The sequence below is a fragment of the Artemia franciscana genome, chromosome 13 (assembly GCF_032884065.1).
Source record: "Artemia franciscana chromosome 13, ASM3288406v1, whole genome shotgun sequence".
Classification (NCBI taxonomy): domain Eukaryota; kingdom Metazoa; phylum Arthropoda; class Branchiopoda; order Anostraca; family Artemiidae; genus Artemia; species Artemia franciscana.
The window spans coordinates 44,963,946-44,989,268 of NC_088875.1; the positions used below are offsets into that span (position 1 = coordinate 44,963,946).

Sequence of the window (25,323 nt, forward strand, 5' to 3'; positions counted from 1 at the left end):
GAACTTACAAAAGGAATTCGGTACATCCCAGACCTCCGACAATCCGAACGAGGAAGTAAAATTAACAGAGATTTGTCAGAGAAATAATTTTTAGAATTTTGGATTTGAAAATGCCATATGGCAGTATTTAATACTCGTATATCATTTAAATCTAACAAATTTAAGAAGAGGAATAATGTTTTATTTTAATGTTTATTTTTTGTTTTATTTTAATGTTTTATTTTAATGTTTATTTGAATAATGTTTTATTTTAATGTTTTAGTTTCCAAAACATTTTCAAGTTTTGATGATTGATGCAAGAAAATTCCAAAAATTCTTATTGCCCTATTTTGTAGTACCTGTAAGGGTTTTATTTGCTTCCAAAATGTATTAAGATATACAAATGAGCAGTAATTCAAATAAGAAGTAATTAGAGAGTGGTAAATTATTTTTAAAATTGTAAAAGGAAAAATATTCTTCACACGATACATCGATCCAATATTTTGAGCAAGTTTTAATCTTAAATACTCAATATGATTATGAAATGACAAAAGGGATCAAGAAAAACTCCTAAATAACGATATGTTTATCCTAATTAGTTTGCTCCTAAAGGTTCTTCTATTAAAAAATTTTGACGCCTCTTCATGTAGAATTTCTTCCATCTGGAAATTTAAAATTGAATGGTGTGCACACAAAAAATTAATCATTTCGAATATCGATTAACGAAATAATTGCATTATTATTTTATGTTTCTTAATATCGCACATCTTTACATTTTGTTGAAGAGTAAAGTGTTCTCTTTTTTTTGTCCATGGAATTGTATTTGTCCAGGAATTTCCAGGAAATTTCTTTTAGAAAATGTATTGGCTGCATATTGCTTACTTAAATTTTTCGTGCACTTGCTTATTGTTGTTGCATACTATGTAGCTTGTGTTGTTTTGGTTTGCTTTACTGCGCTGAAAGCTTTGTAAAATATACTCGCTTATTTTACTTATTTTTTACTGTTATTTGCTGATTTTATTGTTGTTTTTACTTATTTTCTTAAATTATTTTTGTTTATTTTGGCTTCGTTCATTTATCTAAACTTATTCTGTTTGTTTTAGGAAGACTCTACAGATACTTTTATTTTTCCTTTTGTATTAATTACTTTTGTTTATATTTACCTACATTATTAAAAATGGAACAAAGGAGCCTTCGCTAATGCGTCGGGGGAGGGGAGGAGGGGCTGAAGGCCTGCCATTTCCTTGGAAGACCATGATTTTTGTGAATTCTCCATATTTTCAGAATATGTTTGCTTATACGGTTTTGTTAATAATTTTATTAATAATTTAATTTAATTGATTAATTTTATCATTTTAATTAATTTTATATTTTTTTTTATTTATAATAACTTTTTTTATTTGGTTATATATTATATATATATATATATATATATATATATATATATATATATATATATATATATATATATATATATATATATATATATATATGTATATATATATACATTTTTTTTCAAATAGGTGACCCTGACTACAAATTAAAGTGTATAGGTTTTTGGAAAGAAAATTTCAGATCGTATCTCATCACTTATGACGAATTGGACGCTTTTAGCAAATATCGTTGCTGGGTAAGCCTTTTTCAAATATTTCTTAAACTGTTTTTTTCTCTTCTTTTTTCACTAATTTGATCCTCTTTCCGAAATTTCATTCGAGAAAAAAAAAATCAAATGCTTTATGGATTTATCCTTTTGTAATTGTCTTTAAACTAGGTTATCCATAGCTTCAACTGATCGTAAACACTGCGTGTCTAAGTAGCGCATGAATGAAGTTTCATTTAACAGAAAAAAAAATGTACGACACAAGAGTAAAAGCATAAGGTATTGGCAAAACCAGAAAGTGAGAGTTGGAAACTAATAAGAGTGGAGAAATTTAAACAGTAAAAAATTGAGTTTACCTCCGAGAAAAAAAAAAAAAAAAAAAAAAAAAAAAAAAAAAAAAAAAAAACACCCAGTGCCATCTAGCAAAACGAAATAGCTAATCATAAAAATCTAAGCAAAATTCTTAGTTATATTGATTTTATACCTTTATAGCTCTTTGTACCTCCCTTGAGGTGGGCACTGGCAGTTTGGTTGAACATCTGTTTTTGGTTGTATATAAAAATGAACTGAACTGAATTATTAATTTTATCTTAGTTATCTCTTTTTATTTTTCTCTTGTAGTAGCTATTTACTGGTCAATGATAAAGACCCACTTCTACTATAAGGGCAAATAAGCTTTCTTTTTATATATAGCTAGCCTATGTTCCGGAGACTGAGTTAAGTCTATCTTTTTTTCAGAAAATTTGGGGTTGAGAACTTAGGCTTTAATTTAAATGCCTAGATTTCTAATTTGAATTAAAATAATAATTAATTTAAATTTAACTATTAAAATTCTCAAGTTATTCTGTGTAATGCTGTACTGTCAACGCCACTAGTAGTGCCACATATTCAAAAGCTCGAGAGCCAGTGTGTCCAACTTGGCCCTCTAGTAACACAAATTGAAATTCTTATATGAGCTGGGTTCAAACAAGGTACAAAATTGAAAATTTTCGCTTAGAATCTGGTGGTAGGAGGGATAAGCGGATGTTAGAAGATAAATTGCCCGTTTTCTTGCCTTGAGTGACGTGGATCGAATATGATTGTACGATTTATGCCGAGTTTAGGAAAACCTTGGGCTGGTAAGTTGACTTCTAGTTTTCAGAAAGGAATGTAGACCTTTAAATTCATCAAAAGTTTTAATAAACTTTAATAAAATAATTTAAATTTTCTATGGAATTTTTAAAGTTTAGGTGAGTAGAGTTGAATTCTCAATGCCACTAGTACTATTATAACCTGTCGGGTAGTGGCGTTATGACCTATCTGACGCCATAACCTGTATAACCATCTTGTTATAAACTATTCAAGCCCCAAAACCCTCTTCTACTGACGACACTCTATTTCAGCCGCTCCCCTCGAACTACTTCATAGGATATTCCCTTTTCTTCGTCATTGTCATTGGTAGCACAGAATATGTATTTAACACAGGTGACAAACGACAAATCTTAGGCGTAAAACGGGAAAATTAAATAATTATTTCATAAAAAAGAATGTTCTCATTATTTGCCTTGAAGATTAAGATTTCAAAATATTTTCACAGTCGTTTGGGTAATGGCGAAATGGCGACTAATCCGCTAGTAGTGCTGATCGCGTTTAGGGTGAATTATGTTTTTTATTTTCTTCTAAATTGGCCTTTTCTAACTATTATATGTAATAGCATCTTTTTTGACTCATTTAATATGAACCCTTTTTCAAGCCTTTTTTTATTTCCTGTTATTAGTTTTATCTCCTTTTACTCTTTGTAATTTTCAAAATATCAAGTATGCCTCCTAAAGGTCGTATAATATAGTTATTTGGAACTTTTAAAGGCAGTTCCCAAATACCTAGGTAACCTTTGACGCATTCCTTAATTCCATTCTCGTAAATGTCTCATTTTGTGACATAGAAGAGCGATACAAAAGATCCTAAGCTAGAAAAGCTTATAAAATGAAAACTAGAATTAAATAGAATGAATAGTGAAAAAGATTGTACTGTAGTTCATTATTAACCTAATAGCCCATTAAACGAAACAACTTGTTTATGGAAAGAAGGGTGTTTATAAGGGTGAAGCAGTTCAAAAAAGGTACCTAAAAATCATCTTCAATGAGGGCCTTGCATTTAATGACGAAAGTAAAACAGTTCAAATAGGGATGATACCTTTTTATTGATAGTGAATAGATTTAAAATTATTTAACTGGATATTTCGAATACATATACAGTGTTCATCATCAGCAGTAAAACTGATTAAAGATAAAAGGAGAAAAAAGTGAAAAATTCAAGACTTTAAATCATCTGATTAAAGATAAAAGGAGAAAAAGAGCTTTATTAGTGAAAGATAAACTTTTCCAGGAAAATAATATATCAAAAAAGGTGAGTGCAAGTGATTTTTGTTTTATTCAACAAACAGCAAGAAATCATTTCAATCGTGACTTTCACCTTTCCAGAGAAAGATTACTTAAAAAGTTTTCAAAAACAGTTTTACTGCTGATGATGAACACTGTATATGTGTTCGAAATATCCAGTTAAACAATTTTATATCTATTCACCGTCCATAAAAAGGTATCATCCCTATTTTGAACTGTTTTACTTTCGTCATGGAAAGGCAGTGTGGTCTTCGAAGTTATCTATGCAGACTATATATTGTCTGAACATGCTGTATTAGTATGCTTAGTTGTGCTGATTCAAATGATGTTTTATTAGACTGTTAATTGTCATGTTTTGGTAAAAAAAAAAAAAAAAAAAAAAAAATAGAAAAAAATCCCCAAAAAAGTTGCAATACAGAATAATTTTTTCAACCAGTATTATATATTTAAAACTAAAAGCGAGAATGATCAAAAACAGTGTTAAACAATTTGTATGATGAAAGAGAGAACTGAAACGTTGACCAATTTAAGCTTATAAATATAAATTTATCTATAATTCATTCTATTTTCATTTTATTTCATTTATGTGTTTACTGGATGGGCTATGTTGGTTGCGTTGAAATAGTGCGTCAACAACATAAAGGAATTTTCTGGTCTTTGGAGAAACTGGATTGCGTTTTTTAACAACCAGTAGTGTAATTCTGTCAAATTCTGGGGGGGGGGGGCAAAGTTGGAGGCAACTTCCAAAAATCAAGTGAAAATGACTGTAAAAACTAAAGAACTAGCCATTTGGTACCATAAAGGTACTATAAAAGTACTATAAATGTATTCTATAGTACTACAAAGATAAATTTGTACTAAAAAAAACAACTGATAAGGAAAGGAGAGCACAGATTTCCTTGCGTTTTACCACAATGCCGTGCATAACCCTCGTACTACTTCTCTATTCCCTAGTGAATATTTACCATTTATCCCCCCCCCCCCCCAAACTCGCCCCCCACGTTTTTTTTCAAGAAAAATCCCTCTTCTTGCCCCAATAAGATTTTTCACTGATAAATATAGAAGAACATTAATCACTCACATAGTTGAAATTTTAAATCAATACCCCCCTTTTTTCACTCCACTTTTATCTTATAGTTTGAGTGTTTATTTTGCAGTTGCAAACTTTGTAATTCTTGCTAGCTACATTTTTGTTTAAATTTGTTTTCCCTGTTTTAACTTTACGAGTTTTTATCGTTTGACTTTTTATTGATTGCAATTTATGATGTTGTACTGACACTGAAGTACGAATTCGGCCCTTTTGGGTTTGTGATAGTCGCTTTGTTGAAATAAATATTATCTTATCTTACCCTTAATACGTCCTTGTGAAGGTACAAGGACCTTTGATTGTCACTTTTATTTCGATTTTCCTCATATATGTTGCGTGCTAATAGATTTGGTTAGAAGTGAGTCGTTTCCTATACAACAGAGTCAGTTAACTTTTAACAGAGGCATTTAACAACAGAGGCAGTTAACAAATAGTGTATTGTCTAACTTTTGGACAATACAAAAATAAAATGCAAATTCAAATCCCATGAAGTATACCCAACGTCCTCTGTATTTTTCACAAGGCTGTTAGATAGTATTCCTGAATAGAAAACATGACAACCACCACCATTCAATATTTTTGTTATAAAACTGGATCTTGAGGTTAGAGTAAGATAGGTTACAAGACTCCACCCCCAAAAGAGCATTGCCTGAATAGTTATACTATTAAAGACGTGTGTTGTGTTTGTATAGAAGAAACTGGGAAAGAAGATGGACCCTGGTCCTTGGGCCCTACATGAAATATAGATATTATCTGTATTTAATATCTATATAGATATTATGTATATTTCATATCTATATAGATATATGGTATCTATAATTTCATAATATATAGATAATATCTAAAATATAGATATTGTCTGTATTCAATATCTATATAGATATCTATTATCTATTGTTTAATCTTATATAGATAATATCTAATATATAGGTAATAATATTCAGATGGACCCTGACCCTAGGGCCTCACATGAGGTATATATATTATCTATATAGATATCTATATAGATAATATTTTTGTTATAAAACTGGATCTTGAGGTTAGAGTAAGATAGGTTACAAGACTTCACCCCCTAAAAGAGATTATGCTATTAAAGACGTGTGTTGTGTTTGTATAGAAGAAACTGGGAAAGAAGATGGACCCTGGTCCTTGGGCCCTACATGAAATATAGATATTATCTGTATTTAATATCTATATAGATATTATGTATATTTCATATCTATATAGATATATGGTATCTATATTTTCATAATATATAGATAATATCTAAAATATAGATATTGTCTGTATTCAATATCTATATAGATATCTATTATCTATTGTTTAATCTTATATAGATAATATCTAATATATAGGTAATAATATTCAGATGGACCCTGACCCTAGGGCCTCACATGAGGTATATATATTATCTATATAGATATCTATATAGATAATATTTTTGTTATAAAACTGGATCTTGAGGTTAGAGTAAGATAGGTTACAAGACTCCACCCCCAAAAGAGCATTGCCTGAATAGTTATACTATTAAAGACGTGTGTTGTGTTTGTATAGAAGAAACTGGGAAAGAAGATGGACCCTGGTCCTTGGGCCCTACATGAAATATAGATATTATCTGTATTTAATATCTATATAGATATTGTGTATATTTCATATCTATATAGATATATGGTATCTATATTTTCATAATATATAGATAATATCTAAAATATAGATATTGTCTGTATTCAATATCTATATAGATATCTATTATCTATTGTTTAATCTTATATAGATAATATCTAATATATAGGTAATAATATTCAGATGGACCCTGACCCTAGGGCCTCACATGAGGTATATATATTATCTATATAGATAATATTTTTGTTATAAAACTGGATCTTGAGGTTAGAGTAAGATAGGTTACAAGACTCCACCCCCAAAAGAGCATTGCCTGAATAGTTATACTATTAAAGACGTGTGTTGTGTTTGTATAGAAGAAACTGGGAAAGAAGATGGACCCTGGTCCTTGGGCCCTACATGAAATATAGATATTATCTGTATTTAATATCTATATAGATATTATGTATATTTCATATCTATATAGATGTATGATATCTATATTTTCATAATATATAGATAATATCTAAAATATAGATATTGTCTGTATTCAATATCTATATAGATATCTATTATCTATTATTTAATCTTATATAGATAATATCTAATATATAGGTAATAATATTCAGATGGACCCTAGGGCCTCACATGAAGTATAGATATTATCTATATAGATATCTATGATCTATAATTTAATAATAGACAATATCTAAAATATAGGTATTATCTATATTTAATATCTATATAGATATCTCTTATCTACAATTTAATAATTTAGATATAATATCTAAAATATAGGTACCATCAATTCTAGTATGATTCTGATTTCAGCATGCAACATTTCCGCCTCTTTACTACATGTATCCATAAAGTGTTTCAGAAACCATTAGAAAATGAGAAAACGCAAACAAAGAAAAAAAAGAAGAAAATCACAGCCAATGAAAAAAGAAGAATACTTAGGTCGAGACCGAATAAAAAATAATAAAGAAAAATATATAATACAAGAAAACACAGATAAAATTCCACATCAAACAGTTCGTGGTAACGAACTGTAGTAAGGAGCGATCCGGCTCAATAGCAACCGAAACTATAAAAAATGGAATTTTGATACCAATAGTTAGATCGAAGTAATCTCATTTTAATGCTGATTTTAAATATATTAGTTTCATCAAGATTAGTCTTACCCACTAAAAGTTACGAGCCTGAAAAAATTTGCCTTATTTTAGAAAATAATGAAAAACACCCCCTAAAAGTCAGTGGTTTATTTAGTGTCATTTGGTTTAGTTCGCTACTTAGACGTGTATAGATTTCAAAGTCTTCTAGGATCTTATGGTGCGAAAAATCTCGTTGGTCAGGAAAAAATTGTTTAGCCCCCTTCTCTGTTCACTAAATATTAAATTAGAAGTTTCTTTGCTCCTGCCTCCCCCTTTTTTTCGCCAACACTACCCGAATGTTTCAACTTATCTGTCAAGCAGTTTCCAAGATATTGCAGAAATAATTTTTTGATTACTTGTATACACATCATTTTTTTATCTACCTCTTCCCCTCTCAACAAAAGCACATGAGTGGGCTGGTTTTCCTCCAACCACTTTTCGCTCTTAAAAATGGCACTAGAACTTCCAATCATAGGACCTCCAATCTGGGTATCCACGGTCATCCTTTTCATATGAAGTGACCGGGAGAAAAATATTACATTGAAGGCAATTGGCTTTTTACTATAGGCAGCACATATCATTGCCTCAGATAAACTAGCGTCCAGTAATAAGAGGAGAACAGTTAAGGCTGAACCACTTTGTTTTAATATGTAAAAACAATAAGAACTGCTTGAAACTTAAATCAAGACTTGAATCTGAAGGAGATAATGTATGACAAATAAACAAGATTTTGCCAATCAAACAGTTCGTGGTAACAAGGTAACGTAATAAGCGACCCGGCTCAATAGTAACCAAAACTCTAAAAAACGGAAAACTTTACATCAAAAGAATCGCATTTTAATGCTGATTTTAAATATATAGATTTCATCGAGTTTAGTCTTACCCATCAAAAGTTACGAGCCTGAGAAAATTTACCTTATTTTAGAAAATGGGGGGAACACTCCTTAAAAGTATAAGAATCTTAACAAAAATCGCACCATCGCATTCAGCGTATCAGAGCACACTACTGTAGAAGTTTTAAGCTCCTATCTTAAAAAATGTGGAATTTCGCATTTTTTGCCAGAAGACAGATCACGGATGCGTGTTTATTTGTTTTTTTATTATTTTTTTTCCCAGGGTGATCGTATCGACTCAGTGGTCCTAGAATGTCACGAGAGGGCTCATTCTAACAGAAATTAAAAGTTTTAGTGACCTTTTTAAGTGACCAAAATAATTGGAGGGCACCTAGGCCCCCTCCCACGCTCATTTTCCCCAAAGTCACCAGATCAAAATTCTGAGATAGCCATTTTATTCACCATAGTTGAAAAACCTAATAACTATGACTTTGGGAACGACTTACTCCCCCACAGTCCCCGTGGGAGGGGCTGCAAGTTACAAACTTTGACCTGTGTTTACATAAAGTAATGGTTATTTGGAAGTGTACAGACGTTTTCAGGGGGATTTTTTGGTTTGGGGGGGGGGGAGAAGTTAAGGGGTTACGTGGGAGGATCTTTCCGTGGAGGAATTTGCCATGGGGGAAGAGAGTTTCAATGAAGGGGGCGTAGGATTTTCTAGCATTATTAAAAAAAAACGAACAGAAATTTCTGCGTATATGAAAGGGGCTTTTCCTCCTCAACGCCCCGCTCTTTATGCTAAAGTTTTTTTACTCTTGTCACGCACCTTCTAACTAGGGCCACCATCACTGGGAGAAATATGAAATGTCATATTTGTAAAGAGGAGACGAAATTGCTCTAAGTAACAACATTCCGAGCTGTGGCGCGGTCTCTTTAGTTAGATGCTAGAACTTCAATCTGCTCTTTAATGATCTCCCTTCTTATGTTTCAATATGTCCGCTGATTCGATATGATCGTCTATAGGAGGAAAAAAAATCAACAAATTTTTGGAAAAATTACGAATCATTTTTTCATAGATAGGAGATAAATATTTCTGTTCTAAGGTTCTCAGACGTATGAGTGTGATTTTTTTTCTCTTCTAGATGTATTTCATCTTTTTGTGCTAAAAGCTTTTAATGAGTAAATTTAAAATTCTGAATTTTGAAATTTGGATTTGCCAGTAACAGTTTGACAAAATATTTTCTTATCTTTTTTTTTGTTTTAATCGAGATTCAAAGCAAATGCCTAGCTAAATGAACTGTCTATAAACATTGTTAACACTATTATTTTTGCATCGATGTTTTTTAGGAGGGAGAGGGTTCAACAGTTTGGGGAGCAGTGGGGAATATGAGGACAGTTAGGAGGGGGCTTCAATGCCCTCCTCGCTCTTAATGACTTGCTTTTGTTTCCATAGTGACTCAATGGTAACTGAACCATTCTCTTGGTTTTCTGCTTTATTTCATGGGCTGAACCAGAAGAAGGACGATCACAGGCTATCCACACATGGAGCCAGAACTTAGCTTTTTGTTTAGCCATCTTCTCTTTATGATCAGCCTTCTCTAAGGGATTGCGAGTGCGTGTTTGCACGCGCTCGGAGGGGATAGCTTGTTTAGCGGCAGACTTGAGGCAGAACACTACTTGCTGATAATACGAGTTCGAATCCGCGTCGAAGTTGTATATATAGATGTTCGCAATAAGTGGAATGGTACTTTAATAGATGATAATAACTGGGACAATGTCAATATTTAAAGGAGTACATTGGCATTTTTCCAGTTTATCTTTGAGAACCAAATGGGAGAGTTTTGGTGCACATTTCTTACCATAGGGCAAGATAGTTGGTATGTGATTGGTAAATGGCCCTCGTCGATTTTAAAGTCGTCAACGTGAACGATTAATGAAAATAGAGTTGAATATGACACAGTTAAATGATCAAGGTTGGAAGTATGACCACTACGGTTGTGAATACAAGTAAATAGAAGATCTTTCTCAGCCAGATAGAATCCTTCGGACAGTGAATCGAGCAAAATTTCAGGCCGATCAGGATTAGATAATAAGTCAGTATTCATGTCGCCGGCAAGAACCCATTTGGTATTTTATCTTGCAAGGTCGCTAAGTAGTGTTTATAGGCGGTTACAGGCTTGTGAAAAACGAGACGATGACTGCATAGTTTTTCTATTACAGGGGAAATAAACGTTTATAAATGCAGTATCACCACATTTTATCTCTAAGATCTTAGCATCACTTTGCAATAATATTGGCTTAGTTTATGTCTGAAATAGATGGCCAAATCGCCTGATGGTCTACCACGGGTTTTCTGGGCGGCTCTTCAGAAGGTACAATGGGTCCGAAAACAGTTTGGGCTATCAACATTCACTTTACAGAAAAGGTGCTCCTGAAATACTATTAATAAAAAAAGGCGGGCTGGATGTTTTCAATTCCTAATTTTTGTCTGATTTCGGATTGTGTCGAATTTAAAGATTAATTAAATATTAAAGGATTAATTAAAAAATTTTTGTTAATAAAAAAGAATCGGTGATAAAGATTGTCAAACAAATAATCATGATGAAGGCAATCGCATCAAATATATTCAAGAAATATTTATGCAATAAAATAAATAAAATAAATTTAATAAAAGAAATAATTTATTTAATATTTAATATATTAAGAATATTTGCCAGACTGATGCATTGTGTTCTCAAAAGCTCAAAATAGTAAAAAAAATAAAAAACAACCTCGAATTAAAATTAAAACCCCAAAGTGAAAACTAGGAAAATTAAAAGCTCAAAGCGAAAATAAACCCAATTTCAGAATTCTGATTCGTTTCTTATGCCTACGCTTCGCACTTACACATCTAAAGTAATTTTCTAGATTTCGGTTCTTCTTTCATCTTTAATAAATTCCTCTATTTCTTTTATTTTGATTTCTTCTCTTCTTAGGTGTATCAGCGAGCGGACTTGACAAAAGTGCTGCTGTCTCAAGCCTTAGGCCCATTTTGCTCTGTGAGACAAGAAGTAACCAGCTGGAATTACACCGAGGGAGCCGCTGTGGCCTTAAAGATGGAGGAATACGAAAGAGAGCGTAAGTTTTTAGGTTTACGTGAAATTCAATAAACCGTTTCAACAACTTGTACACGAGAGCAGTGACGGTTCTGGTCTTTCTTGCGCCTGGGGTAAAATCTAGATTAGCGCTACCCGCCCCCGAGTCTCACAAACGTTTCAGACCAAATTTTGACAAAATTTTCATTTATTAATAAAATTATTTTCAATTTATTGATTGATTAAGAATTTTTATTATTATTATTATTTTTTAATTACTTATTCAATTATTATTAATCATTTCAATTATTATTCTTTAATTATTTTTTTTGTCACATTAACTAATTAATAATTTGTTAGTTATTTTCCGTTATTAACTGCGTCCTCTACTTTATTGTAATTAAAATAAAATCAAAAAATCAGTATATCCATTAGATTATGTATTTAAAATTTTGCGTTCCTAAAATTTGTGCGCCCGGGAGAAATGCTCCCTCTATTCCTCCCCTAAAACCCCCTCCGCATGAGAGTCATGTAGTCCAATAAATGATAATTTGCTTGTAGTTTTTTTTTGTCTTCTTCTAGAGTCTGTTAATGCTTTTCTTAATCCGTCCTTTAGTCTTGGGATATCCTCCATAATTCTCTGTTATCCATAATTCATAATCCATAATCCTTCGTTATATAGGTTAAAACCATTGGAGGAGTTTTACCGTAACTAACTTTCGTAAAGTTTGTGCAAAATTTATTGTATCTATAATACGAATTTAGCAATAGCTAAATAAACGTTTGCATGATGAGTATTGGTGGTTGCGGAATGACACCCAAAATCATCTGATCGCCCGGTTATGAAGTTTACGTTCCTTATAAATATTGTTACTTCATTACGTAATCAACTTACTCATCGATGTTAACCCGCCATTAGACCGCCCATTATTGTTTGATATGTAGCTATTATCTGTCGCCAAGACCACTTTTTTTTATACTATATCTTCTTTTAACCAGCCGTCCAGGGAGAATAGTTAGAGCGCGATTTTGCCCATTTTTAATTTTCACCTCTGTTTGAGGTCCTGTACTGAATTGACGGATAAGTGTTTTAATATATACAATGTATTTTATCCCATTTCTGGTTAGATAAATAGATGCTGCAAGATTACAGGTAGTGTATAACTAGGGAAAGTAAATCTCTAGCGCTAGTATTATTCAACAGGGGGGACACCAGCAGGTCAAACATGTCTCAGTCTAAGGAGTATATAATTCATATATATATATATATATATATATATATATATATATATATATATATATATATATATATATATATATATATATATATATACGTATATATACGTATATATATATACATATATAGATATATATATATATATATATATATATATATATATATATATATACATATATATATATATATATATATATATATATATATATATATATATATCTATATATATAAAATAAGTTGTCTGTCTGTGTGTCTGTCTGTCTGTCAGGTGACGTCATGGTTCTGTGTCGGCTGACGTCATGAAGTTAGTTGTCGTCATTTTTGCTATGACGGTGACGTCATTAACGGTATTTAAGACATTTGTTCACGGAAAAATGTTTAATTGTAAAATGACTGAAGAACCTACAATGGCAACAGCCGAGGAAGCTGCTCAAAGAGTTTATGCCAAAAAACTTGCTGCTGATAGAGAAAGTAAGAAAAGAAAGCGTTCCTAGGAATCCCAAGAACAGCAAGAAAACAGGCTTGCAGCTGATAGAGAAAGTAAGAAAAGAAAGCGTGCCGGGGAATCACAAGAACAGCAAGAAAACAGGCTTGCGGCTAAAGAACGCAAAACCGTGCAGTTAGATGAAAATCCACCTGGACAGCGAGAGTCAAAACATATCAAAACTGAAAATGATAGCGATGATGATTGGGTTTGGGATTTTGACTTGGATAAGGTCATCAATGCCTACCAGATTTAAGTTAAAAAAACAAAGGTTCGTCGATATGTACTTCATAGTGACGCTGAAAAATAAAGAAGAAAAAGAAAACTGAAAAAAGAAAAAAGGTAAAAAACTAAAAAGAAAAAACACTCAAAGAGAAATTACAGACCGAGACACAAATGACGACCGAGACAGAGGGAATATAAGTGACGACCGGGAACCTCAAAGAGAAATTACAGACTGGGACACCCGGACACAAATCACGACCGGGACACAGGGAATATAAATGACGACCGGGACACAGGGACACGACTACAACGGGGACGCCGGGGGGCACAGGCGGGATATATAAATGACGACCGGGACCCAGGGATTGTTCGAATAGAAATTACAGACCGGGACACCGGGACACAAATGACGACCGGGACACCGGGACACAGGGAATATAAATAACGACCGGGACACTCAAAGAGAAATTACAAACTGGGACACCGGGACACAAATGACGACCGGGACACAGGGAATATAAATGACGACCGGGACACTGGGACACATCATTAGAATAATGAGGTATAGATCTGAATACGGATTGTTTTTCCCATGGACAATTATATGTTGCATGTTCAAGAGTCAGTAAACCTGACAATCTATTTATATGCACAGACAATGGGACAGCGAAGAATGTTGTATATTCGCATGTTTTACGTAGTTAAAAACATATATTTATATCTATCTCTATTCACAGGTGGGACACAGGGACACAACTACAATGGCGCGTAACTAATATGGCGCGTAACGAGTTACGCGCGCGGGGGGGCTTGGGGGGCGCTTCGCGCCACCCCAACAGCTAGTATATATATATATATATACATATATATATATATATATATATATATTTATATATATATATATATATTTATATATATATATGTATCATGAAAAGAGAAATCACCAATGCTACAGCACAAACACACACAAAAAAAAAAAAAAAAAAAAAAAAAAAAAAAAAAAAAAAAAAAAAAAAAAAAAAAATAAAAAAAAATAAAAAAAGAGAGACAGAAGGAGAAAAGGAAGACTGTTTTCCTAAATTAGTGATTAATATAGACCAGCACTTGAATGAGGCCTTAACCCTACTCATCCATACAATCACATAGGTCAAACAGCATAGCCACACACAATCAACCATAAAACACTCAAACCAAAACACTTTTCTTCGTGTAGTCAAAGCTAATGCATCGAATCTGATATGAAAGAGTTTTTTTTTTTATTTATCGCAATAATGATATAAAAAATTTTCCATCGAACTTTTATTTTATCTTGTCAGTAGGAACTTGCTGATTGCCTGAATAGTAGAATAGTCGAAAGCTCAGGATAAATTAAATTTAGTTATCTGAAATTCAATCTGATTGAAGGGGGGTTGTAAGGAAGCCCGAGGGTAAGAAAGAGCACGAGAGCAGCTGAGAGCAAACAGTTTTTGTTGTTACAAAGAGCACTTGAAAGCTTTCATTTTTCTGTTGAATCGACCAACTCCCAAATTTTTACGACTACTGTACGAAGTGGCAAAAAAGAATAAAACGTAGAAGCCAGGTTGCTGGTCATGGAGTCAAGGGCATTACGTTTAATCAGATGTGAAAGAGTTTTTTTTATTTATTTATTGCATTAACGATTTATTGAGCTTATGTGCAAATTTATCATTTTGTATCGTTAGTACGAACTTGCTGACCGCCTGAATAGTAGAGTAGTCGAAAGCTCTCTGGATAAAGCAAACGATAGCTATCTTGAATTCAACTCGGTACTATGAGAGTTAAAGGGACGCCCGTGGGCAGGGAAGGAATCCAATCAATTTTTGCCCTTAAAATGAGCAATTGAACTTTCAGCTTTCGATGGAATGGACATTCTCCTATGTTTTTACAATCACCCCTTCCATACGAAGTGACCCCAAAAATATGTCGAAAGTACCTCGCTTTTTACTATGTCGGCGCTAATGTGTTGACTCTGATGTGGAAAAATTGTTATTTATTTATTTATTTAACTGTCGTAATAACGATCTAAAGAACTTTTCATGTTTTTATTTTATGTCGTCAATCACAAAGTTGTTGACTGTTTGGACAATAGAAGCATCGAATGCTTTCTGAATAAAGTAGATAATGACGTAGCTAGAAGGTCTCTTTCGACTTATCGCTTGGGAATATGATACATGTGCTAAATATATACATTGATACACTTTGAAAGCTATTTGCTACTGGAGACGGCTCTAAGTTGAAGTAATAGTATGAAAATTAATATGCCATGACAGATTTGAAGAAAACATGCCGGTCGAAACACGGCGAGACTCCAAAACCAAATACACAAGTATACTCCCGCCGAGAGTCAAGTTATTTCAGCCGTTTACCTGCGCCATAAACCCAAACGGGCAACCGAGTTTTGGGATTGACATGTGACCGACAAGTCTCCTGGACTCGCAGGTGAATGAGGCAACCTATATTTTTCATACTGTTTGGGTTTACGGTACGGGTTAACGGCGGGAGTAACTATGACTCTCGGCGAAAGTAGCTCAAATACTTGTGTATTTGCTTTTGGAAAGGCATGCCTGTCTAAAGTCTCGGACAGGCGACCCAATTTGCAGAGCTTAGACAGTTATACTAACACGCAATTAGTTACAAATTGGTTGATCGACAAATCTAGCCTCATAAAAACAACAAAAATGAGGATGGAATGGAATTTTTTGCTCTTGTTTTTGAGATGGCTTAAGTCTTTTTTTTCTTGTAAGATCAGACCCTGCCGGCACAGACAAAGTTATTGATTTTTTTTTCTAAATATTCAACAGAGATAGTAAAGACTTAATATATATATATATATATATATATATATATATATATATATATATATATATATATATAAATATATAAATATATATATATATCCCTCTCTCTCTCTTTCTCTCTCTCTCTCTCTCTCTCTCTCTCTCTCTCTCTCTCTTTCTCTCACTCTCTTTAACTCCCACAGTCGAATATGATATTTAATGCTAGTATTATCAAATTTCATGGACAGAAACTACGAAAACACAAGCTTAGAAATAAAACAAATTAGATAATCCTTTGCTGTTGTTCCTCTTAGCTTAACTTTTTGTTTGCCTTAGGCACTTGCTGGTTTTGATTGAATAGAACCAACAACGTAAAAGTAAAAAAGGTAGGGGAAGGCTTTGATATGACATCCCCCTAAGACAAGTCAGCTATGCATAATTACATTATGATTTACTTTTTGCGACCATATATTCTATTTCCATCGCCTTTTCAATTATGTATTGGTTGAAGGCGAAAATGTGATTGATGCATTTTAGCTTGTATTTTGTATTAGTTTGTTTTTCGTGAAAGCAAGGAATAATGCATAAAATTAAGATGTTTACTAAAACGGAAAAACATTCTCTCGCTTCTTTTTCCTGTTTTTTTCTTCCGACTATTGTTTGTTTTTTCTTTTTTCCATTCGTTGAGCGAAAGACTCAAAGAGCTTTTCTTATAGTTTTTATTAAATCTCTCTCTCTTTCTCTCTCTCTCTCTCTTGCTTTCTTCTTCTGTTTCTTCTCAGCGAATGATAAGTACTTTTTTTATTGTTTTTTAGGCGATCAATGTCCTATGAATTTCGATGATGGAACGAATCCGTGGAGCACTCAAGAAGCATACATCCAAGTCTTTAGGTTTGGTCGATCAGGTGCTTCAAAATTGTTTACTTTTTCCATTCCGTTAGTTATAATCTGGAAGTTATTTGCATTTGCTGCATATTAGAAAGCAAAACCGTGACGTAGCTACTTCTGGGCACACCTTGGGCGATTGATATTTTACTGTATATGACTTTTTCGACTCGTTAAAGAACAGTTGAATTTTATAAATGATTATGAAATATAAAGAATAATATAAAGGCTTAGAAACTGGTGGGGTGGGGGAGGAGGGGGGCTTAAGCAAAGTCATTTTCTTTAAAGAATTTAAGTAAACGCGCTGTAAAATATCTGACCCGTATTTTGTCTACTAATTTTGTGTTAACTTATACTTTTTCTGTGGTTGCATCTTCTGATTCCGACAGAAAAGAATCTTTAGTGTCTGCATATCTGAAATCAGATAAAACCAGAAAAAAAATCTTGTTTCCACTACGCCTATAAGAACGCTAGTTTGTATTTCGATCCTAGTTTGTTCGCCTCTTGGAATAATATGGTTTTGACATAATACAAGGTGTGCTCGTAGCAGCTATATTATAATCTTTGCCATACAAACCCATGCAATAATTTTAATAACTGTGTTTGGTTTTCCTAGCCCTTAGTTTACGCTGGTGCAGCTTTTAGCCCTTAGCTTGCGCTTTACTGCACGAAGATGTTTGCCCCGAATTCGAATGATTGTGCGTCTCGAGACAAAGCTCTGGCTCTCAATACTGGAACAAACGCTCCATGGAAGGGTAGTTATATTCTTCAGTTATGTTCAATTGTTTGAGTCAATTCAATTGCTTCTTCAGCTCCCCGATTCTGTTATATTTCTATAATTTCTACATTTTAAAGTGGCAGAGTATTCGCTTTTTAAATAATAAAATTACGTGTAATGGTGGGATTTGGGGGTACAAGATTTTTTGGATTCTAATGTTGAGCATGACAACAAATTGGGGATGCTTTTAAGCAAACCATGACCTATGTGACCTGCAATACGTGTAATGGTCTAGATATGGGCCTGTTTACATTGAGATTTTGCTATTGCTGGGTAGTTCTAATTTGAGCCAATCAAATTTTTAATAGGATCTTCTTATTGGCTGAATATTTTTATGAAAATTTATGATTTGCTCACATTAGGTTTCTCCCACCATTATGAAATTTTCATTGTGATTGAGGCCTAATTCACGTTTTGGCTGGTATTACTAGTCCTTAATGGAAACTAAGACTTCGTAAAATCAAGAGACATCAAAGTGAATACAAATAATCTTGTCATGTTAAAAATCAAATGAAGGATTCTCTAAACCCTAGTTCCAATGAAAAAGTTTGCTCATGTCCTTGCATGTCCGTGTTTTTCTTTATTGTTGGTAAGGGCTATTATACGCGGGATTACTATTCAACTTACAGGCTGTCCCACCTGACGTGTCAATGTGCTTACAGAATTCTTTAACAATATATAAAAGTAATGTTTGCCCACAAGAAAAGGGGCAGCTGTCCTCTTGGGAGGGGGGTACATTCGTGAAAACTTGTACAAAAGCAATGCATTTGGCTCAAATTGCAACACATTGTGTAAACTAAGGGTTATCCTGTAAATAACCATTTTGAGGTGTCTTATAATTTTGGCCTTTTTATAAAACCATAGAGATTTTACTAGTAATTATATTTTTAATTATATTTTTATATTCATTATAAAGTAACTCCTCAGCTGTTAATGTCCGCACGTGTGTCATCATTGACTTGATGGCACATGATCTTTCGATACCGGACGAAACTTAAATCATGGCCTATGAGAAGGGTAGAAAACATTAGTCCAAAAAATGCTTTTGGCATAAACTGTTTGTTATTATTTGTATAAATTTTTGGATTAAAGTGTCCATATCCCTGCATTACTATATTGTTTATCTTATACCTTCTCGACCCCCTCCTACAACTAAACTCAAGTAAAGGCATTAATTACGTGTATCATGATGCAAGTTATTTTAATCCTTATTAAAGCTTTAATTCCTATTAAACCTATTATTCGATGCTTTACAATTGAAGCTGTCGGTGAACTTTTTTTTGCAATAAATTTAACGAATTAAACGAAAATTCTGAGTTATTTCTTCTGACATAAAATGAATATTTACGTTTCAAAATAATCTTAAAGACCAATAGAGTAGTCATTCTGTTCAATAGTATATCTCTATGGTTTTACTGCATTGAAGTTATGTAGATATTGTATAATACTAGTTGAATCTCTCTTTTTATACAATTATATATTAAAAACAGTAATTAGAAAACATTTTACATACCTACGGAGGGAATGGGGTGTTTATCCCGTATATCGTGACATTTTTTTTTGTCCAGAATTTGTCAGAACTATCTTGCGACGAACTAAGCTATAAACTCAAACTGAATTCCGATCTTTGGTACCTGGGGCATTTCTAACATAAAATGTTGGAAAAAATGTATATTTGCAAACTCTACTGGAAAATATAAGAAAGTTCACTTACATGAAACTTGTCCTTGATGACTTGATTGTGAAGTATAGGATAATTCTCACATTATTGGAAATGAAAAAAGATCTGGGTATTCTTTACATGGACAGGTAGCAAACCTGTTACCCAACCTTACGACTGTGGGGATGAAACTTTGGGCCCGTATTAACAAGCAGAGCATCAGCCCACTCTCCACTATTGGAAATGCATTTAAAAAGCTTTATTGTAAGCTGGTATGTTTTCTCCCTTTCAAGTTTTTTCTATTGGAAATAAATGGAGACGTATTTGTTACGCCCAGGGAGAGGAAGGACTTGAGATTTCAAAACAAGCGAAAACGTGCTACAAATAATGTAATTGTGAAAGAAACAGCTAGATGTAATAATAAAAATAATTAGAATTAGATATATTAGTATCAAACCACCTATAAAGACAGAAACTGTGACCGAGGAGCCTGGAATCAAAGTAAATAAAAAAACTAATAATTGTTTTGTCTGTTTTTACGAAAGCGTGGGATATCCATGCAATACTGCACAGGACATGATAGTGCCGCTATGGATACAGGGTTGCCACCAGATATTTATTTGCAAAAATCATTTTGCTTGGAAAATATAAGTCAATAGTACAAATAGAAAAAAAGGGGACAGTTATCGTTTAATATTTTACCTCCACTCCCTTTCCCCCCGTCCCCCTCCCCCGAAGAACCAAATATGTGCTGTCGTAAGAAATACATTTTTTTTGCTCGAAAGCATCGATGGCAACATAAATACAGGGTGATAAATCACGTTATCTATTTTATTTGCTGGTCTTCTGAGGAAATTGGGAAGCTTCTGTCCCAACTTAAAATGCCTTTGGGTTACGAAATTAGAAAGCTGCCATCCCGATTTTTTACATTTAAACGAGCACCGATACGGGTACCAAAGGCCTAAATTTTATGGGAACCCTAAGTTATAATATATCTGCATGTCGATATTTTATTCTAAAAAAAGAGCTTATATTTTGTCTATTAGGTTTGTTACAAGATTAATGCCACCAAAAACGCATACTGGAAATTAATTTCTGGGTGGGGGTGTTGTTAGAGGAGGAGTAGATGCTTTAAAACGCATAGAATGTTGACTGAGTGTGAAAAAATATCCTGGACAAAATGATTTACTCTCATTAAAATAAAGTGAAGAAAACAAGTTTCAGAATAGATTTTCATCATCTTTAAAATCGTAATTACAATTTAAAGCGGAATGTTTAGTGTTATTTCAAAGGTTTTAATTGAAATATGTATTTTATATATTAATATATCCGTCCATTTTATTGCCTCATATTTGCCAGTTATGCATTTATTTGAATGAATCCGTCCTTAATATGTATTAACATGTATTTTGTTTTGTATTTCACTTACTTTATTCCATTAAAACTTTTTATAATGTTTTATTGCCTTTTTTTTATGAAATGTACATCTCCAGATATCGTTCTTAGAACCTAAACAAATGGTTTACTTTTTAAGGAAGTAACTAGCATGATTAATATACACGGGAAAAAAGACAGAATTTTTCTATTATGGAGAAATATGACCTTGACTGCTGTTATTATGTCAATACAGAGAAAATTAGATATGAAATATGAAGTACTATTTCAGCTACATCCTGGTGAAATATGTTTTTTGAAAGTCCTTATCCAAAACATACTAAATATATTTTCACAGTTCTCGACCATATAAGATTGATTATCAGCATCGCTTTATTGATTAATAGGAAAGTGAACGAAATATGTATTAGAACAGGTAAAACTTATAATTAAGAAAGTAGAAATGAGTACAAAGATTGTGATTGAGAGCAAAATATATAAAGGAAGAAAGGAAAAAATCATGTTTTAAGAAATCAGAGTACAATGAAAAAATACAAAAATTGCCCGCTCTTAAACTTAAAACTGACATTAGACCTTCTTCTTAAAAAAAAAACAAAAAAAAACAGCCAATTTCATTTACTGTACCAAGATATCAAAATACAACCGTTCCCCCTGGAATTATCTTAAGTCCCTTCATACGTAAAAACCGTGGTTTTCTAAGTTTGTCTATTTGTTGTTTCAATTATGAAGTTTTAGGCAGTATTATATTTGCACCAGTGTTGCCACGTGGAACCGCGACATAAATGAATCGTGAAAATGTTGAACCGTGAAATGAAATAGTTTGACAGTGTTTTTCCTCCATAAAAATTCCAACATTAACAATATGTTGATTCCCAAAGACAACAACTACAAAGGAAAGCTCTTGTTGAGCTCTTCAGTTTCAAATGTTTTTAGCTTATTTTTTACGATTTTTTCACAAGTTTATATTTTTTAAATTTGGCGCCTATACTAACCGAAGATGTATGACTCAAACTGCATAACAGAAGAGCATGAGGGCCCTTTTCATTAAAAATGAGCTCTCAAAGTTTCCTAAAATTCTAAGGTATATATGGTTGTGTAACCACACATATATGGTTGCATTTATATAATCATATTTTACTGAAGTTCTTAGGGTAGTATTATATTTGCGTCAGTGTTGCCACGTGGAACCGCGAAATAAATGAATCGTGAACACGTTAAACCGTGAAATAAAATGATTTGACAACATTTTTTATCCGTTGATTTTAACAATCTGCAAATTCCCAAAAACAATTATACCTTCAAATGAAAATTAGACACTTTTTATGTTACAATTTTACAATTTTTTTTACCTTTTCTTACAGTTTTTTATCCATGTTACTTTTTTTTATATTTATTGCCCGCTATCACCAGAAGCCGCACACACAGGTCTTTTTAACTTTAAAATGGTTTCCTGACTTTTCTTACTTTTGTGATGGAGCCTGTATGGTTGCGTAAGTTTTGACTTGTCCAGTCCAAACAATTAGATCTGTCATCGTCATTGCTGCTTTAACTGTTCAAGCTTGCAGGTTTGTTTGAGATAGCAGAAATTAATCTTTTGAAATTTGATCCTCACAATTATCAAAATCGTATATCTGCATATGAAGGTATTTTTCATTGAAATTTTAATTCAAAATTTTTACTAATTTCTACTTAATCAACTAGAATAATAAGATTGCATTTTCTCTACCCTTGATACATTAGTGTCGTATGTTTTGGTCAAAATAAAAAGGACCAAAAAAACAAAGATCAAGTTATGGCTTATGGGCAGGGACGGAACCAGAGGTTGGTTTTTGGGGCACATACCCTCCCCCAGAAGGTCAAAATTTGCAGTAATTACAGGGATGGAGGGGTAAACTAACAACGGGGAGCGTAAGTTTGTTGGTGCCCTTATAATATTGGTGCCTTATTAATTTGGTGCCTTTTTATATATAATTATATATATATTATATATATGTGCCATATATATATATATATATATATATATATATATATATATATATATATATATATATATATATATATATATATATATATATATTATAATATTGGTGCCTTATTAATATTGTATCCGCCACTCTTCATAGAGTGGCCTATACTATTGGTTTATAGTATTGTTGTTGGTTTATATTACTACTAGCAATCTACTGCAGTACTAAGTTTCCTGAAGCCAACCCGCTCCTCTTCCATCCCGATCTACTCAAAGCTTCCCTCTTTACACCTTTTCAAATTTCCATTATATCCTTTCTTATGACCTACCCACTTAAGGGACGAATTTTGTTTTGTTTGGCCCTAGATGGTTGGCAGAAAAGGATGATCTTTGGTAATCTGTAATCCTTCATCCGTAGAATGTTTCCTAGCCATCTCAACCTGTCTCTTGTTAAACCCTTAGAAAGCGGAATAGAGCCACGTTTTTGTACAGCTTACCGTTTTAAATACGGTTAGTCACACGGGTACCCAAAAGAATCCATAGACATTTCCTCGGCGGAACATCTAACAAATCCTCATTTGTCTTTTGGAGTGCCGATGTTTCAGAACCATCCTTGACCGCTGTCGTCACTGTAGCTTCTAATATTGTAATCTTGGTTCCCAGGCTTATCTTCCTATTCTTCCACCCTGGTCCCTGGCTATTCTAATTTTAATATCCACTGCAGCCACTGTCATTACCAATAATACTATATAGGCAAGTGAAGCTATCCACTTGATCGATCTTCTCCCCAGTATCAACTCTTCATTCTTGTGAACAGAATGCGCCCTGAACTCTTGAAACCTTTAAAAATCTTTCATTTTGATAACTTTTTGTTCGCGCATGAAGAAGAGGTGGTTGCTCCCTCGAAATATTCGCTTTCTGTGTTTTCTTCAGTATTTTCATTCGACCTTTAAAAACCCGATTTTTGATCGTTTTTTTCCTTTATGTTATGGCAGGCCAATGTGGTTTGAGAAATTAACCGCAGCTATGTTATTCTCGTACATAGCACTTATCACTTTAATGTTTTTATCTGGTATATCATACAAGGATAGGACCTTCGCTAAAGCTCTCCTATTGGCTGAATCAAAAGCTTGCTTATAATTTAAAAACTGAGGACTGAAATGGTTTGATTACTCAGGTACTTCTCAGTTATTGGGCTAAAAGTGAAAAATTGGTCGACGTGTCCTCTCTTCTTTCTAAGACCACACTGTTCTTCGCGTAAAACTTTATTTACAATATCTCTAAATCTAAAATGTATCGTCATGCTAAGTAATTTGCTTCCTACAAAAACCAAGCTTATCTAATACCTCTACTATTACTTGGCTCACTCTTATCACCTTTCTTATAGAGGTGCTTAATTAAAGTTTTCCTGAAATCGCTAGGTTCTTCCCCTTTTTCAAAAATCATATTAATGATCTTGAGTAATTTATATTTGGCAGTTTCCAAATTGTTCATGCATATTTTTGCCTCCTAAGATTCTGCCCTAGCCCTAGATATTGAAAAACACCTTTTTTGTTGTTGAAAAATGATGTTTTGGTGTTTTAATTGAAAAATTTAAACAGTTACTTCACTTCTGATAATGAACTTGTTGTCCCGCTATGCACTCCATAAATTCAGCGGTGGTTCTTGAGAAATCTAACCGTAGATATCTCTGCATATAATGCTCTTTTGAGAAACATATTCTTTTTATAATAATTTTAAGGCCGGTATAAACGTGGATACAAATGTTTTCATGCGCCTCATATGCCTCCAGTGGTTTTAATGTGGTCCACTTCTGAGGCTAAGGGTAGAAAGGTGAAACTTTGAGGAACTATTAAGGGGACGTTGAAACAAAACAAAACAAACTCTGTGCATGCAGGTTATCAAAAAGGTGTATCAGTAGACTGTCGTAGTAACTGCGTTATTCTTATTTGCAATAAACCCTCCAGGTACCAGTTGCGTAATGCCACGTAAGTGTTTTCTTAATTAAATATTAGTGATTGGTTGGGAGTTACGAACCCTTACCAACTGTATAGTTAAAGATATACATATAATGTACTATTTTACTATATACTGTATTGTACTAGTAATGTACTTGTTGCAATATATTTATAACTAACAGTTGTAATTTTATATAGCTAATTTTTCGCCTCTTTTTTCCTGTGTAATTTTT

General features: G+C 33.0%; 1 protein-coding gene across 1 annotated transcript in view; it reads left to right on the forward strand.

Annotated features, from left to right (window-relative positions):
* The window catches only part of LOC136034985 (uncharacterized), a 76,877-nt gene extending 55,648 nt beyond the window's left edge, over nucleotides 1–21,229 (forward strand). Inside the window, exons 9-11 of the mRNA XM_065716554.1 lie at nucleotides 1,503–1,609; nucleotides 11,609–11,750; nucleotides 17,264–21,229. Of these exons, the coding sequence (XP_065572626.1) occupies nucleotides 1,503–1,609; nucleotides 11,609–11,750; nucleotides 17,264–17,427 (413 nt within the window). The 3' untranslated portion in view covers nucleotides 17,428–21,229. The remainder of the gene's footprint in view (nucleotides 1–1,502; nucleotides 1,610–11,608; nucleotides 11,751–17,263) is intronic.
* Nucleotides 21,230–25,323: the final 4,094 nt, after the last annotated feature.